The sequence below is a fragment of the Nelumbo lutea genome, chromosome 1 (assembly GCF_056320005.1).
Source record: "Nelumbo lutea isolate HS-2025 chromosome 1, American lotus-T2T, whole genome shotgun sequence".
NCBI lineage: Eukaryota > Viridiplantae > Streptophyta > Magnoliopsida > Proteales > Nelumbonaceae > Nelumbo > Nelumbo lutea.
Window position 1 is genome coordinate 157,388,006 of NC_142684.1, and position 15,744 is coordinate 157,403,749.

A 15,744-nucleotide genomic window follows, 5' to 3' on the forward strand; every position below is an offset into this window, starting at 1 on the left:
AGCAATACTTCTTTTGGTTTCAAATGCTAGCCTTTCTGAAGACAGAACACCCTCTACGAACTGCAAACAATAGTCTTTCTACAATTGAGCAGACAGGAGGAGCAATTTTTGGGCTGGAAGATGAAAAGACTATAACTTCTGGGTCGAACTGACTTCACCAGATTAGGAGTTTGATTGGAGACAGCACTGGATGCAACAGTAGTTAGCTTAACACCACCCTTCAGGCCTGGACGACTTGCTAAGATACCATGTTGATCAAGAGCAAATGAAGAGAGGAGAGTAGAAGAGAGAAGAGAGGTGAGTCGAGTGACTGAAAGCCCTCGAGAACATAGGGGGCAAAAGAATGATTTTATTATTTATACTAGTACAGTCGAACAATATAAACAGAGAAGAAATTACAACAGTACCCTTATGGTACTAAACCTGAATACATAAACAACTGTCAACAACAAACACTATGTATACAACAGTCAACACTCCACTGTTAACAAGTAGGAATCACTTCAAGAACACTCCGTATAGGTCCAAGAAGTAGCTGAACTAAAGTAGAGGCTTGTACCACTTAATTTAGATCAGTTTTCAGCAGTTTGGAAGTCCAATAACAGCCGAACCACACTTCCAAAATAACCCCGAAATTTCTGAGTAGAATCAGTCCAGCAACAGTGGGCCGAATGGTGGTGTGCTTTGAATGCTTTAACAATCCTCCCAAATAACAAAATAACTCAGCAAAGAACTGAGAAAACAACATACAGTATCTCTGGTTTGAACTTCAAACCAAGCCGAACACTTTGCTCTCTGAGCTAACTTCGAAATCCCTTTCTCTGATTTCAAATCAGGCTAAAAAGCTTGCTCTCTGATTCTTCCCGGTCACCGAACCCTTCTCCAAGTGTATAGAAACTTGGGCACCCTCCAATGACCTCCAAGAACCAGGCGAATGACTGTAAACATTCAACCCTAGAACCTCCTCATTTAGTTGGCTGAACTAGAACCACATGTGGGACATGCCAAGCAATGACCCGCTCTGATACCAAATTGAAAAACAGTCCTACAAGTATGGAAGTGTGCTAGAAAACCAAAAAAACTAACAAGAGAATATTAGAGAAAATTAGAAAGGAGAGAGAGAGAGAGTTGCGACAAGGAGAGTTAGAGGATGAGGAGTTCGAACTTAACCTCCATCTAACACTCTAATACTCTTTTATTAAGTTAATCTTTTAGTAATTACAAGAGAAGTCCTTATTTGGACAAGAAATTACAAAAAATGAACATAGAAAAGTATGGGCCCAGAATAAGGCCAATTACAGAGAAAACATAAAGATAATATACAATAACAGCTTATGGGCCATTCGACCCATCTTCTCTACAATTACAAGGCCTGGCCGAATACATTGTTATGGACAATGCACCCCCTAAAACCCATCAAATGGGCTCTATGGGCCCAACACTTACCCTAAGTGGTCCCTCGGCCAAACCACCTTGTAACACCCAGGGACTGTGGGCAAATGCAAGATTAGCCCATCAAGTATTACCCTCAATGGTTTTACACTTAACCTCTCAGCCCATAAAGATCATACACTGCCCGACAATAGAGGACTTCTCTCTTGGCTGCAAGGAACAGTGTTGCACTCTTTACTCACATGGATCCCGGGAATTAAAACCTTTTGCAAACAATTTGAAACCATAAGATATATATACTTTTATATCCGTATATAAAATACATTTTGCAAATCAAATCTCAACAATTGAAATCGGTTGCCGGCAATCTTGGTTCCCATCAGAGAGAGTGCACCCCCAATCAGAGAGAGTGCATCCCCATCAGAGAAAGTGCTCCCCTCATCAAGAACAACTTCGTGACGATGGGTGTCCAAGATGTAATTGGTTTCCAAGAATTGTGCATTTCCACTGCAGAACATTTTCTGCTGACTTGGGTCATAAAATAGGTAACCTATAGAGCCTTTTGGGTAACCTACAAATAGGAAATGACTGGTCTTGGATGATAACTTGTCTACACTTGCTCTTTTAACGTGTGTAGGACAACCCCAAATCTTCAAGTGTCTGACAGTTGGTTTCTTTCCGGTCCAAAGTTCATATGGAGTATTCGGAATCGATTTGGTTGGAACCCGATTCAGCATGTAAATCGCAGTCTCTAATGCATAACTCCAAAAGGATGTGGGTAACTCTGAGTGTATGAGAAGCGACCAGACCATATCCAATAAGGTCCTATTCCTCCTCTCTGAAACATCGTTAAATTGTGGTGTAGCAGGATGAGCTAATTCTGATACTATCCCATTTTCCTTTAAGTAGTCCCTGAATTTGTCAGAGAGATACTCGCCACCTCAAGTGTGCCTGTACTTTTATCAGACTTACCATTAAATGGCCATTTCGTCATCTTGCCTTGTAGGTAAGGCTCACAGGTGGGAAGATCTTCTACAGTTAGAAAATCCAAAGAACCATTATTTACCAACCTTGTGATTCGGTCAACACCGATGTGGCCAAGTCAGTAATGCCACAGACACGTGGGATTAACTGTATCACGGGCCCTCTTCTTGGGGATTTCAGCCGACGTAGTTTCGGTTATGTTAGTTTCTAGAGAAGGATGAAAACATAGAGACCGTTCTTCAATTCCCCATATGCGATGAGTCTGTTATTTCTTTTAATAATAATCGTATTACTAAATAAAACAGAATAACCATCTACACACAGTTTTGAGACAGAAATCAAATTTCTCCTTGAATTTTGTACATAAAAACAACCTTTCAATACAATAGTTCATTCTCTATAAAGTTACTCCACGGTTCCTATGGCCGCGGCTGCAATAATTGCAGTAGTCCCTAAGTAGAGTGTGACTTCTCCTTCACTCAGCCTTCTACTTACCTTGAACCCCTACAGTGAGTTACACGCATGAGTTGAAGCCCGGAGTCAATACACCAGGACGCAAAAACTACCAATAAATTGGTTTCTATAACACAAGTTTCGAAAATACCTTTCTTGGATTCCAGGTAGGCAGGACAGTTCCTTTTCCAGTGGCCGGTCTTCTTGCAGAAGTGGCAGGCATCCGATATTGTCTTTCTTCTGCTTCTTTCCCTTAGTGGCTTTCTTCTGAAGCTTCTTTGCTTCCTCTTTCTCTTGCCAGTCTTGCTAGCTTCAACAAGCATAGTTACAGGCTCATCCTTTCTAATCAGTTTTCAGCTCTTTGCAACATATTGTTGAGCTTTACAAACTGACATTCAACTTGTTCATGTTATAATTCATCAAGTAGTTTTGCAAATGATCCGTTTGTCATTTTCTGATAAAAGAGCAAACATCAGTCCATAACCATATTTGATTCATGTTCATTTCATAGACATGGATTTTAATCTACGTTCCATTTCCATTTATTCATCTCTGAGATTTTCCTCCTTTCTCAGTGATAGAGACTACGGGTTGTCTCTGAAAATGTGGGAAATCACATAGGATGCATGGAGCCAACTGTTTCAACTGCATAACCCCACCACCTTTCTGTGAAGGATCATATCCACTCATCATATGAGTTTTCCCTTTGGCCTCTGTCAGACAATGTTTAGAATCGTTTTCAGGTAAACCTTTCAGTCCAGTGAGTGCTTACCCATCATATTCGTGAACGCCAAGGTACCGTGAGAGAGTTCCCATTTTCTGGTGAAGTCCCTCCCACATCAGTCTACGACGCCCCTATAATCTTATGAAACACTCAGACAAGCCCATTTCCTAGTGCGTTTCCTCATTACTGAACGACCCATCTTCATGCTAATGATGGAAGGCCTTTAGAGAGTTCATCATATGAATCTCCCTATCACATGCACTCATATTAGCTAGAGGGAACAGTTAATTACGCCTTAGTTTGATATAGGTCAAACCAAAGTGGCTCCCACTAACTTTCATATAGTCAGATTTCGGTGGGCCTAAATCGGCTAGGGTTCCGCATGTAACCTCTTGATGAGGTGTGTGGGGGGCCCAATAGTGAGAAAATTAGGGCTGACTTTCAGCCTTGATTAAACCATAGATTCGGTCCAAACAGTTTGAGCCAATCTTGGTTCGAATGAGTCTAGGGTTTAATCTTTAATTAAATCTTTAATTCAATAAAATAATCTGAAATTAAATACTGACAAAAGAAAATCAAGAATCAGTCAAACAGGGTTATTCGCACAATCCATCCTGCAAAACAGAGGTTAGATCACAGTTTGCAGTTTCATAAACTACAAATCGCAGATTGTAATTCTCCCATCTGCGAAATCTCCTTCTCTGAGAAATCTCATTTTCTGCGCCGCCATCTTCGATCCAAAATTAAAATAAATAGAAATCCTAATTTCTATTAATAATTACATCATAATTACATCAGATCGAATACTTATACATTCAGTCTAAAAATAAAAATAAAAAAAAAATTATTTTACAGACCAAATGTAATAAAGCAATCCATAATCTGCAAAATCGCAGGTTCCCTGCGCAAATCAAGATTTCGATCTCCTCTTGTACGAACAACCCATAAATCAAGAAAATCATAAAGAACAGTTCTAAATAATAATCAGATTTATATAAAATTAATTTCAGATTATTCGCCCATTAATTTTGGGAACAAATTTCCCAAAACCCATATTTGCGCAAATCGGGTAGAACGCCTTCTGCCCATTTGCGCAGGTTCAGATCTGAAACAAATTGATCCAAGATTTGAACCTGGCTCTGATACCACTGAAGGGATGAGAGATCCATCGTATGGACGCCGAAAGATTGCAGAATAAGGGGCAAATTTCAAAAAATTCTCTCCCTTCAACTGGGAATCGCATTCCCTATTTAAAAAATCATATTTTCAATGATCATTCTTGAACCATAAACTGAACCAGATCTAAACCAAAAGGAGTAGGAGAGAATTATACCTGATACAGAGAAATAGTATCCCCCAACGAAGGCGTTCACGCCCAAGGAAAGATCCAAAGACTGCTCCCACTGAAGATGGCACAGTGTAGGATGGAGCAGAATCAGTAGTGTTCTTCTCCAAGAACTCTGTCCTTCGCAATAATCAGCAGGATGGCACATGAACACTGCTTCCTATCAATTCTTTCTCAAAGAACAGATGTCAAGATCAAATCTTGACTTCTTCCACAACTGGAGATCGAACTGGCAAACAGGGGCAGCAAGAACAAGGAGATGGCAAAAATAATTCTACAGGGATGCTTATTTCTTTCTTCTGTGATTTCAGCACTCAAGAGGATGTGAATATCTCATACCTCTAAAGGCTATCGCCCCCTCCTTCCTTTGTTAACCTAAAAGATCGGCTCCTCATCCAATTAGGAGCTACTTATCCAAATCATATTTGGATCAGCCCTCTCTTTAGGTGATAAGGATAAACCCTTATCTTATCTGCAGATTAGGTTAGCTTTCTCCTAATCACATTAGAAGGTTTCTAGATCTGAATCATATCTAGAATTAGAGGAGTACAGAGGAATGAGAATGGCAATATCATATCCTTATTCTAAGGCCTGGTAGGGATAGGGGACTCTACAAGAGATGAGTTGTTAATTGCAGTACAAGGAATTCAAATTGCTAATCAACTAGGAGGGGAGAATCTATAATTTAAGGGGATTCTAAGGTGATTGTGGGGTGGCTGTCAAATCCAGACTCAGTTGTTTGGAGTTATAGGGATCACATCAAAAAAGTCAAATGATTAACAAGGCACATAACTTGTAGATATCAGTGGGTGGGTGGAGGGAGGCAAATGCCTTCACTGAATATCTTGCTAAACAGGGATCTATTAGGGATCGTTTATTTTGGGCAGCCTTGTAATCTTTATTTCTGATCACTTGTAATGTTTAGGGGAGGCTACATCTCGTGCCTCACCAAGGGATCCTTGTAAAGTTTTATTGCACTTGATCAATGAAAAAATCATTTTCAATTATCAAAAAAATATTCTGTTCATATCTCTAGATTGATTGAATAATAATCTTGAATTGGGATCAGAAATCAATGGTGGGTATGATATCTTTGAATATATCGGTGGTGGTCTTGTATTTTTCTGGTGCTTTTTTCTTTCCTATACATTAGTAGGTGTGCGAGTCAGGCCAGATTAGATCAGGTTGAGGCCAACCCCAACCTGAGGTTGTGAACCCTCAATCCTAACACTTACCCAACCTGACATACTCAACCCTAAGAAATATATTTACCATATTTTTTATTAGTATTTGTTTGTCTGATGTTTTACTGGCTCATTTAGTGCAAAAGTGAGAGAATAAATGTTTCAAATGATTGGAGCCTATAAGTTAATAGGGCGGTCACAACCTAACGATAATAAACTTGTGGGCTAAGGACCAACAACTAATAAAAGAAAGAACATAACTAAGAAAAATAACACAAAATTAAGGCCCAAAAAGCCCACAGCCCATTAATTACACTGTCAACAGATATATTGAAAATTTTTTAATAGCAGAAATACATTAGGAGAAATTTATATCAAGTAGAATTTCATTTCCCCAAGGGAAGTGAAAATTTGATATTTTTTGCTAAATTTGGGGAAATGCAAACCATTGGCATAATCTGGAAGCCAAGAGTTTTTGCGACAATAAATTGGTTATGGATGTAGTTATGAAATACACCGTGGAAGAATTGGGAGAATGCATACAATCTTCTCTGATAGAGCATCTATACATAAGAGAATTATATAGAGGTAAACACAAGAGAACTAGGGGGAAAATGGATCCAATCCGATCCGATCCTATTTTTGTCAGATTCGGATATCCCCATTTCAGTTTTTCGGATTGGATCAGATCGCATAATAGGATCCGATTAAAAATCGGATCAAATTTGGATCCCCCCATCTGATCTGAAAGGATTCTATCAAATATAACGTATATATATATTGTATTTATTTATTTATAAATATGTTATTTATATTGCATTTTTGTAAATTTTATATTATCTATTTTTTATAAAAAACATGTATTTATATGATGAATCATGAAAATAGTTGAAAAAATACTTGTATTTTTTGTTTTTCTTTATTTAAACTGTTATATCTTCTTTTCTTTTCAATAATTTACTAATTTTTTAAAAATCAAATCAGATCGGATCTGATTCGGATATCCGACATCCTTGTTGGATTTGAATTTGAATCAATATTAGATTCAGATATACCCTAATTTGAATCCGATCCGATCTGTTTGCATACCTAAAGAGAACAACCACAAGCATGAGTAGTTGTTCCTCAAGGAGATGGTCATTCTTAAGGTGTCCTCAAGCAAGAACCAACCTTGAATCAATAAATAAATGATTAACATGAAAAATAGTTGTGCAATTTGTAACTTCTCTTGTCTAGAGTCAGCAACTCATATTCCTCACAAATTATAACTAGCCATGCATGTTGGTTGATGGGAAGGTGCCCGAATTTATGCTCTTTTATGGTTTTCAATCAACAAAATAAAATAGAATAGAATATTACCATCACAAAGGGACTCCAAGCTAATGCCAGCATTACCCATGCGTTTATGTGGGGTTACAAGGTTTGCATCCCAAGCTGCAACCTGAGTTGAAAGAACAATCAGAAATAAGCTTTGCAATAAACAATAAAGTTGGCTCACATATGTCACAGCTGCACCAATTCACCCATTTATTAGTGTTGTAATATGTGTTACTAGTGACATAAGGCTACTCTAGTCCTTTCACCTCTTGTTATGTTCAATATTATAAAATAAGGAGAGGGAGCCAGAACGCTCACTTTTTGCCTTCCATTTGTTTGTCTTTTCCCTCTTCTTTCTCTCTTACACTTCTCCCTAGGTTGCTTTCATGGTATTAGAGCAGGAGATCTGATCAACTCCTTTTTTTAACTTCTTTTCCTGCTCATATGATCTAAAAGAGGAGACAAATCTTAATCCCCCCGGACTGACCAAAGGTAGAAGGTCCTTCTCTTCCTTATTTTTTTCCTCAGTTGTAACACCAAGGATATTCTTTATAGATATGAATAGAGAATTGGTATTTGTAGAAAGGCTGTTTTTATAAAGTTTTTAAATCTGTTTCAGTCGATGGTCTATACCAAGGCTTGTTGCGAGTGACAGATCGTAGCAGTAGTAGTCCTGTGGTGCTGTTTGTGAATCAGCAGGGGATATGTTGTCTCTGTATTTCGTTTGTTTGTGGGCCTGTATACAGATTGTAGGTGATCAGTCTTGATCACTGAGAAACTTCAGGTTCGAAGAGAAGAGAAAGTGAAGAAGAAAGAGGAGAAAGAGTGGTGAGAGAGCAGTAGAACACAGGTTTTGAGAAGAACAGAATCTCAATGTTCTGCCGCCGCCACTTCAATTTAATGTTTATATGTTATGCTAGTTACGTGAAATGACACATCTGCCCTTGGTGTTTACATCATAGCACATAACAATATAAAACTGAAAAGTAAATAACAGAATAACAGAATAACAGAATAATAAATTGACCATCAGCTATGACTAGATACATTCTACCTTACGGACAGAGTGGGACCACAGCTGTGGGGCCCACATCAATGTTCTCTACACTCCCCCTCAAGTTGGGAGTAAATGTTCATCATTCCCAACTTGGATAGATCCGCTTCTAGCTTCTTTCTTGATACGGCTTTAGTGAGGATGTCTACTAGTTGCATACTGGATGTGATGTAAGGGAGGCATACTTCTTGAGATGAGACCCTCTCTCGTACAAAATGGTGGTCGATTTCAATGCGTTTGGTTCTGTCATGCTGCACCGGATTATGTGCTATATTAATGGCTGTTTGATTATCACAATACAGCATCAGGGGTTTCTCATCCTCAATACCCAACTCCTCAAGAAGAAATCTTAGCCATAGGATTTCAGCCACTCCGTTGGCCATGGACTTGTATTCTGCTTTAGCACTTGACCGGGAGACCACTTTGTTTCTTACTTCTCCAGGAGACAAGGTTTCCTCCCACAAGGGCACAATATCCTAAAGTAGACCTTCTGTCATCAACACTCCCAGGCCAATCAACATCCGTATAGACCTCCACCTTCACGTGGTTGTTGTTCTTGAACAATATACCCCTACCCGAGCATCTCTTCAAGTAAGCTAAGATTCTTTCTGCCGCAAGAAGATGTGTGGTTCTAGGAGAATGCATGTACTGACTGACAACACTAACAGCATAAGTAATATTTGGCCGAGTGCGGCAGAGATATAGGAGCTTTCCTACCAATTGCTGGAACATAACTTTGTCTTCAAGAAGCTCCCCACTCTCTCCACTAATCTTGTGGTTCTGTTCAATTTGTGTATCTGCAAGCTTGACACCTAACTTTCCAATTTCTTGATGGAGTTGTTTAAGGGACTCAATCTCATGGCTATCATTCCCTCTGACCACAATATCATCAACATATACTGCTGGTAGTGTCAAGGAGGACTCCACCCTCTTGATGAATAGAGTATGATCTGACTGGACCTGTACATAACCAAACTTCACAATGGCTAGTCTGAATCTATCGAACCAAGCCCTAGGTGACTGTTTCAAACCATACAAAGCCTTGTTGAGCCGGCAGACCTTCTTACCTATTTCTGAATCATAGAATCCAGGAGGCAAACGCATGTAAACTTCTTCCTGCAGATCTCCATTCAGAAAAGCATTTTCACGTCCATTTGGTATAAAGGCCAAGTGTGACTTGCTGCAAGGGATAATAGGACTCGAATAGTGGTCATCTTGGCTACCGGGGCAAAGGTCTCCAAGTAATCTATGCCATAAGTCTTGTGTAAACCCTCTTGCAACTTGCCGAGCTTTATACCTCTCAATAGATCCATCTGCATTATGCTTCACCATAAATACCCATCTACATCCAGCTGGTTTCTTTCTTTTGGGCAGATCAACTACCTCTCAGGTGTTGTTGTTTTTCAACAGGGCATCCATCTCAACTTGCAATGCATCTTTCCATTCCGGGACGGATAGAGCTTCTTGCACTGTTCTTGGAATAGGGACATTGGAAGTGGAACTAAGGTAGGACCTGTAGGTAGGAGATAGGCGATCATAGGATAAAAAATGAGAAATACAGTGGGTTGTAGATGTGGTACAATGTCGTTTCCCTTTAGGGACTGCAATCGGAAGGTCAAAATCATCTGTAGGAGGTGAAATGGCAACAATAGAGGAAGTCCCTGTGGGCCCTGGGACTGTAGTACCTGAACCTGGAGCTGCAGATGAGATTGGAGCTGGCATGGACTGCTAATGATCAGGATCAACCTGCCTACACCGCCTGTGATAGACCATCAACTCCTGATCCCTCTGACCACCCTCACCATTGCAGCTCTCCCTCAACTCCGGATCCCTCTGAACACCCTCACCATTGCAGCTCTCATCTCCCAATGGAATAGGTAAAGGAACAGCCCCACTCTCACTGCTCTCCCCGTGAAGACAAGGACTCAAACCCCCACTCTCACTGCTATCCCGCTGAGGGGAAACCCGAGGATAATAGGGTGTCCCCTCAAAGAAAGTGACATCCATGGAGACAAACTTCCTCCCTAAGACAGGATCATAGCAGCAATAACCCTTTTGAATTTGTGCATAACCAAGGAAGATGCATTTGGAGACTTTGGGTTCGAATTTGGAGTGATGGGGTCCGAGAAGCGGAACAAAGCAGGTACAACTGAATGTCTTAAGAGGAATAGAAAGCAAGTCCTCACGAGGGTGTAGAAGGGAAAAAGGAGATCTCATATCAAGGACCCGGGAAGGAACCCGATTAATAAGATATACCGCCATGAGGATAGCATCACCCCAGAAGCGGATAGGAACATTGAAAGTAAACATGAGACTTCTAGCCACTTCCAAAATGTGTCTATTCTTCCTTTCGGCAACTCCATTCTACTGAGGTGTATGAGGGCAAGAGCTCTGGTGGATAACCCCATGATGAAAAAGATAAGATGTCAATGATTTAGTAAAGTATTCATTTGCGTTATCAGATCTGAGAACTTTGATCTTGGTATCAAACTGGGTTAGGATCATTTGGTGAAAGTTTTGGATCAGGGAAGGTACCTCATCTCGTGAACGCATAAGATAAACCCAAGAAAAACAGGTATGGTCATCAACAAATAACAAGAAATATCTGTACCCACCCACGGAAGGGATATGATAAGGCCCCCAAACGTCAATATGCACAATATCAAAAAAATTATCACTCCTTTTATTATTCAATAAATAAGGCTTTCTACAATGCTTAGCAAACTCACAACTTTCACACTATAACTGAGACAACTCAATAGACTCAAATAAAACTGGAAACAAACTCTTCAAAGACCAAAAAGACAAATGACCTAATCGGTTATGCCAAAGCATAACCGGACTCACACTCTGAGAAACAAAAGACATCTTCTCTATTGACTCTTCCTGACGGAACCTCTCCCCGAGCAGATAGATCCCATTCGTCTCACGGCCAGTCCAAATCACCTTCTTCGTCTCCAAGTCCTGAAAAACACATCAGTCAGGGAAGAAGGTTACTGAGCAGTTCATATGCTTGGTAATACTACTGACTGAAAGAAGGTTAGTATCAAACTTAGGAACATGCAAGACAGATGACAGGGAGATAGTATCTGATAACTTGATGTCACCCTCCCAGAAATAGGAACCAGGGAGTCATCAGCAATAGATACTTTATCCCTACCAGAAGACAAATGGTAAGTAGTAAACAGTGAAGGCAAGCTAGTCATGTGATCGGATGCACCTGAATCTATTACCCAACAAGGTTCAGTAGTACCTGGAGCTGAGGCATGATAGGCTAAAGCTCGAGTACCTGAATGTGTGAAGGCAGAAATGGCAGGGGTTGATGGTGACTGCAGTGGCTGAGCTAAATTTCCAACTTCCTTTTCTAACTGTATTAGGGCAGCCCGAACTGCAGTTATGGTCTCTAAAGATGTTCCTTTTGTGCCAGATGAAGATGTTGAATCAGTGTTCACGGCTACAAGAGTAGTGCCCTTCTTGCTTCTCAACTTCGCAGGAACCAAGTGAGGATGCAGTTTCCAACATGTTTATTTTGTATGTTTGGGCTTCTTACAATGTTCACATACCACATCCCTCTTGTCTTCCTCCCGTCCTTCTCTAAATCACCCCCTGATTTTGGTGTGACCGCTACAAAGGCTGGTGTCGGGGGCTGAGGTTGCATCATAACTTTCCTTCTGGTCTCTTCATTGTGTACAAATGAGTATGCCTGAGAGAGAGTCACACTGTCTCTAGTCAAAATCTGTTGCCGTACAATATCATACTCTGAATTTAGGCCTACCAGAAACTCAAATACCCAGTTTGTCTCAACCTGCTTTCTATATATCTATGCATCTTTGGGACTCCCCACTCAAAAGTCTCTAAGTGATCAATCTCACGCCACAGGGACTGCAAGGTAGAGAAATATACTGAAACTGGTCTCTCTCCTTGTTTAAGATTTTTCACTTCACATTTCAATTCATATGCTCTGGCAACATTAAGGGGTTGGGAATAAGTTTCTTTCATAGCATCCCATATCTCCTTACCTGTCTTTGCCCACAAGTAATTCCGGCTAATATGAGGCTGCATAGAATTACACAGCCATGTCATAACCAAGTAGTTTTCTTGGATCCACTTGGTATATGCCGGGTCTCCCTTGGGAGGTTCTTTCATATCTCCCAAGAGGTACCCTAATTTACCTCTTCCACAAATAGCCATCATGGCTGATTGGGCCCATTCCAAATAGTTTGATCCATCAAACTTTACGATTGTAATCTGACAACCCATCTCAGAAACACTACCATAACTGATTTTCCCAAGGCTGCCTTCTGCCTGATTTTTAAACTCCATTTCTGTCAAGTCTTAAAACAGCACTTAGACTACCAATCACAATCAAAAACAATATAGGCCTGATCTGTATTCACAGTGTATGTGGACAAAACTGGGATAATTCTAATCTGAAACCAACTAACCAACACAACAGTAGCTATCCGTAGAGCTCTAACCCCTTAGGACTCTGAAAAACAGCTTAAAAATAGGTCTGATATGCTTGGCAGAGTTAGGGTTTTAATCAGTCCTTAAAGTGAACAATTCAGTTGCACAATCCAATCAGTACCGTATAGATAGACTTGCAGTAGGGTTAATAAGAAACCATAGAATCTGATCAATGCTAACAATAAACTTGAGGGCAGCTCTAGGTAAATCACAAGGTTCAATCTAACACTAGGGCTTGCCGCAAGATCACTTTCAAACCCTAGAGCAGGTTGAGACAGTTCGGCCTAACAGTAGGGTTTGCTGTAAAACCCTAGTGAATCGAAGAGAGAAAACCCTAGAATGGTTCTACCTCCCCCTTCAGATAGGTCCAACCTATCTTCTCTGATAGAACTTCTCTTAGAAAGTAAATAACTTACAAAGAAAAATTGTTCGCTACCTTCTAGGGTTACCCGGACCCTAGTCTTCTCTGATCCTTCCTGACCACCAACACTCTGCAACCCTAACAAGCTTCCAATAGTTGCTAGCACTTCTGGCGATCTCCAAGAATCAGTCTGCGAACTCCTCCTTTTCAGCTTCCAGTCCTAGGAGATTCTCATGCGGTCGGCTGGTATTAGGCTCACATGAGAAACCCTAACTTGGCTCTGATACCATGTAGGTGAGGAACTTCAGGTTCGAAGAGAAGAGAAAGTGAAGAAAGAGGAGAAAGAGTGGTGAGAGAGCAGTAGAACACAGGTGTTGAGTAGAAGAACAGAATCTCAATGTTCTTCCGCCGCCACTTCAATTTAATATTTATATGTTATGCTAGTTACATGAAAGGACACATCTGCCCTTGGTGTTTACATCATAACACATAACAATATAAAACTGAAAAGTAAATAACAGAATAACAAAATAATAAATTGACCACTTCTATTCCAAGAAAACATCTCATGGGACTCAAATCCTTGATCTCAAACTCTAAAGCCAAAGAAGTTCTCCAGCCTTTTGATTACCTCTGGATCATTTCTAGTGATTGCCTATCAACATATACAATCAATGCAGTAAGTTTCTCTCCCTTCTTGTAAAACAAGGCATGACCCGCACTACTTTGAGTATATTCCAACCTTTCATTGCTTTGCACAGCCTTTCAAATCATGCCCTAGGAGACTAGGAGATTGTTTCTAACCATTCAAGGCTCTCTTCCGCTTGCAAACTTTACCTTTGATGGCATATCCCAAAAGTGGATCCATAAAGGCTTCTTGCAAATCTCCATTGAGAAAAGCATTTTTCACATCAAGTTGATATAATTCCATGAGAAATTTGCAGCCAAGAATTATAGCACTCTTATAGAATTGAGTTCTGCAATTGGGGCAACGATCTCTTTATAACCTATGCCCTCATTCTGTGTATACCTTTTTGCAACCAACTACAATCCCATCAGTTCTATGTTCCATAGTGTATACCCACTTACACCCTACAGTATTCTTCTCATTAGGTAAATCCACAAGCCCCACCTCTTCGCTTTCAATAAATCCTCCATTTCCTCATCCATTCCTTTCCTCCATTTAGGATCAGCCACAAGGCCCACAACCTTTGGGCATCTAGGAGTAGCAACAAAAGACAAAGCAAAAAAGGAGTAATAACTAACAAGTAACCAAAAATTTTATTAACATATGTGTAAGGATGTACGAAAGACCCTTTACATATTACTCAACATTGCTTTACAATGCAAAACAATCTACACCCAGTATTTTAAAAGCGCAAGGCACAAAAAAAAAGCACAAGGGGCAATTTGTGCCCAAGGCGCAATGTGCAAGGCAAGGCATGCACCTTTTCGAAGCAAGATGCAAAAATACAAAAAATCAAAAAATGCAAAAAAAATTAAAATACATATATATTAAACATAATATTAATAAAAATATAAACTTAAATTTTAAAATAAATATTTCAAAGAAAACTATTATCTAAAATAAAAATACATAAACATAACATGTAAAGCGTATTGAAATAATTAAAAATAAAATCAAATATATAGAACATTTTCAAGGGGCTTGCCTTGAGGGGCTTAGTTGGGGGGTCCAAGGCAAAGCCTGTTAGACAGTTTTTGTATGCCCTTAGCTTCAATCTGATTTGATGTACTTTTGTTATTTAGTGGAAATAAATAAAGTGCATGTTTGATTCATGTTGTTTGGTTTAATTCTGTGTAAAACCCTAAAACTGGACATTTATAGAGACTCATGTTAGTTTTAAATGTTCACAGCCGTTGGATAAGTCTGGGGAGATTTATCCTGCCAAGGCTGATACTGGTGTGCCACCAAGTGTTGGGATGGCCTGCCTCAGCCATCAGGGTAAGACCCGAGGCATGTGCAGTATGGGATTACTTGAATCCTTGAACCGGACCAGATTTCCAGTATTGCCCTGGACCTTGGAGATAGATGGGCAAAACTGGAAAGTTGCACCTGACCCCTAGACTCGATTATGACATTTCACTAGGTGTTGGATCAAGCTGCCTTTGATATGCCATTCAGTGAGATCCTTAGCAGGGATCAAAACCTAGGTATGTTGGGGCAGTTTGAGAATTCATCTGAGTGGGTGATCATAGTGACAGAATCAGCCGCTTTGTCGGACAAAGGGTAATGATCGGGAATGCACTCTCTCTGATGGAAACCAAACTGCCGGCAGTTGATTTCAATCGTTGGAATTTTGTTTTGCAAAATTAATATATTTATATATATATATATGTACGGTTTCGAATTGTTTGCAAATGGTTTTAATTCCCGGGATCCATGTGAGAGGAGAGTGCGGCACTGTTCCTTGCAGCCGAGGGAGAGGTCCTCTCTTGTCG

General features: G+C 40.0%; 1 protein-coding gene across 10 annotated transcripts in view; it reads right to left on the reverse strand.

Moving 5' to 3' along the window:
* Window positions 1-15,744, reverse strand: part of LOC148878611 (putative triglyceride lipase) — a 198,070-nt gene that overhangs the window by 169,961 nt on the left and 12,365 nt on the right. For 6 of the 10 annotated variants that reach the window (XM_088957305.1, XM_088957282.1, XM_088957296.1 and 3 more), the window contains exon 6: window positions 7,442-7,523. The exons of 2 other annotated variants lie outside the window; for them this stretch is intronic. In XM_088957305.1, coding sequence (XP_088813431.1) covers window positions 7,442-7,523 — 82 coding nt within the window. Of the gene's footprint in view, window positions 1-2,980; window positions 3,279-7,441; window positions 7,524-15,744 lie in introns of those variants that run through there. 2 more of the 10 variants (XM_088957337.1, XM_088957327.1) reach the window with 1 other exon arrangement.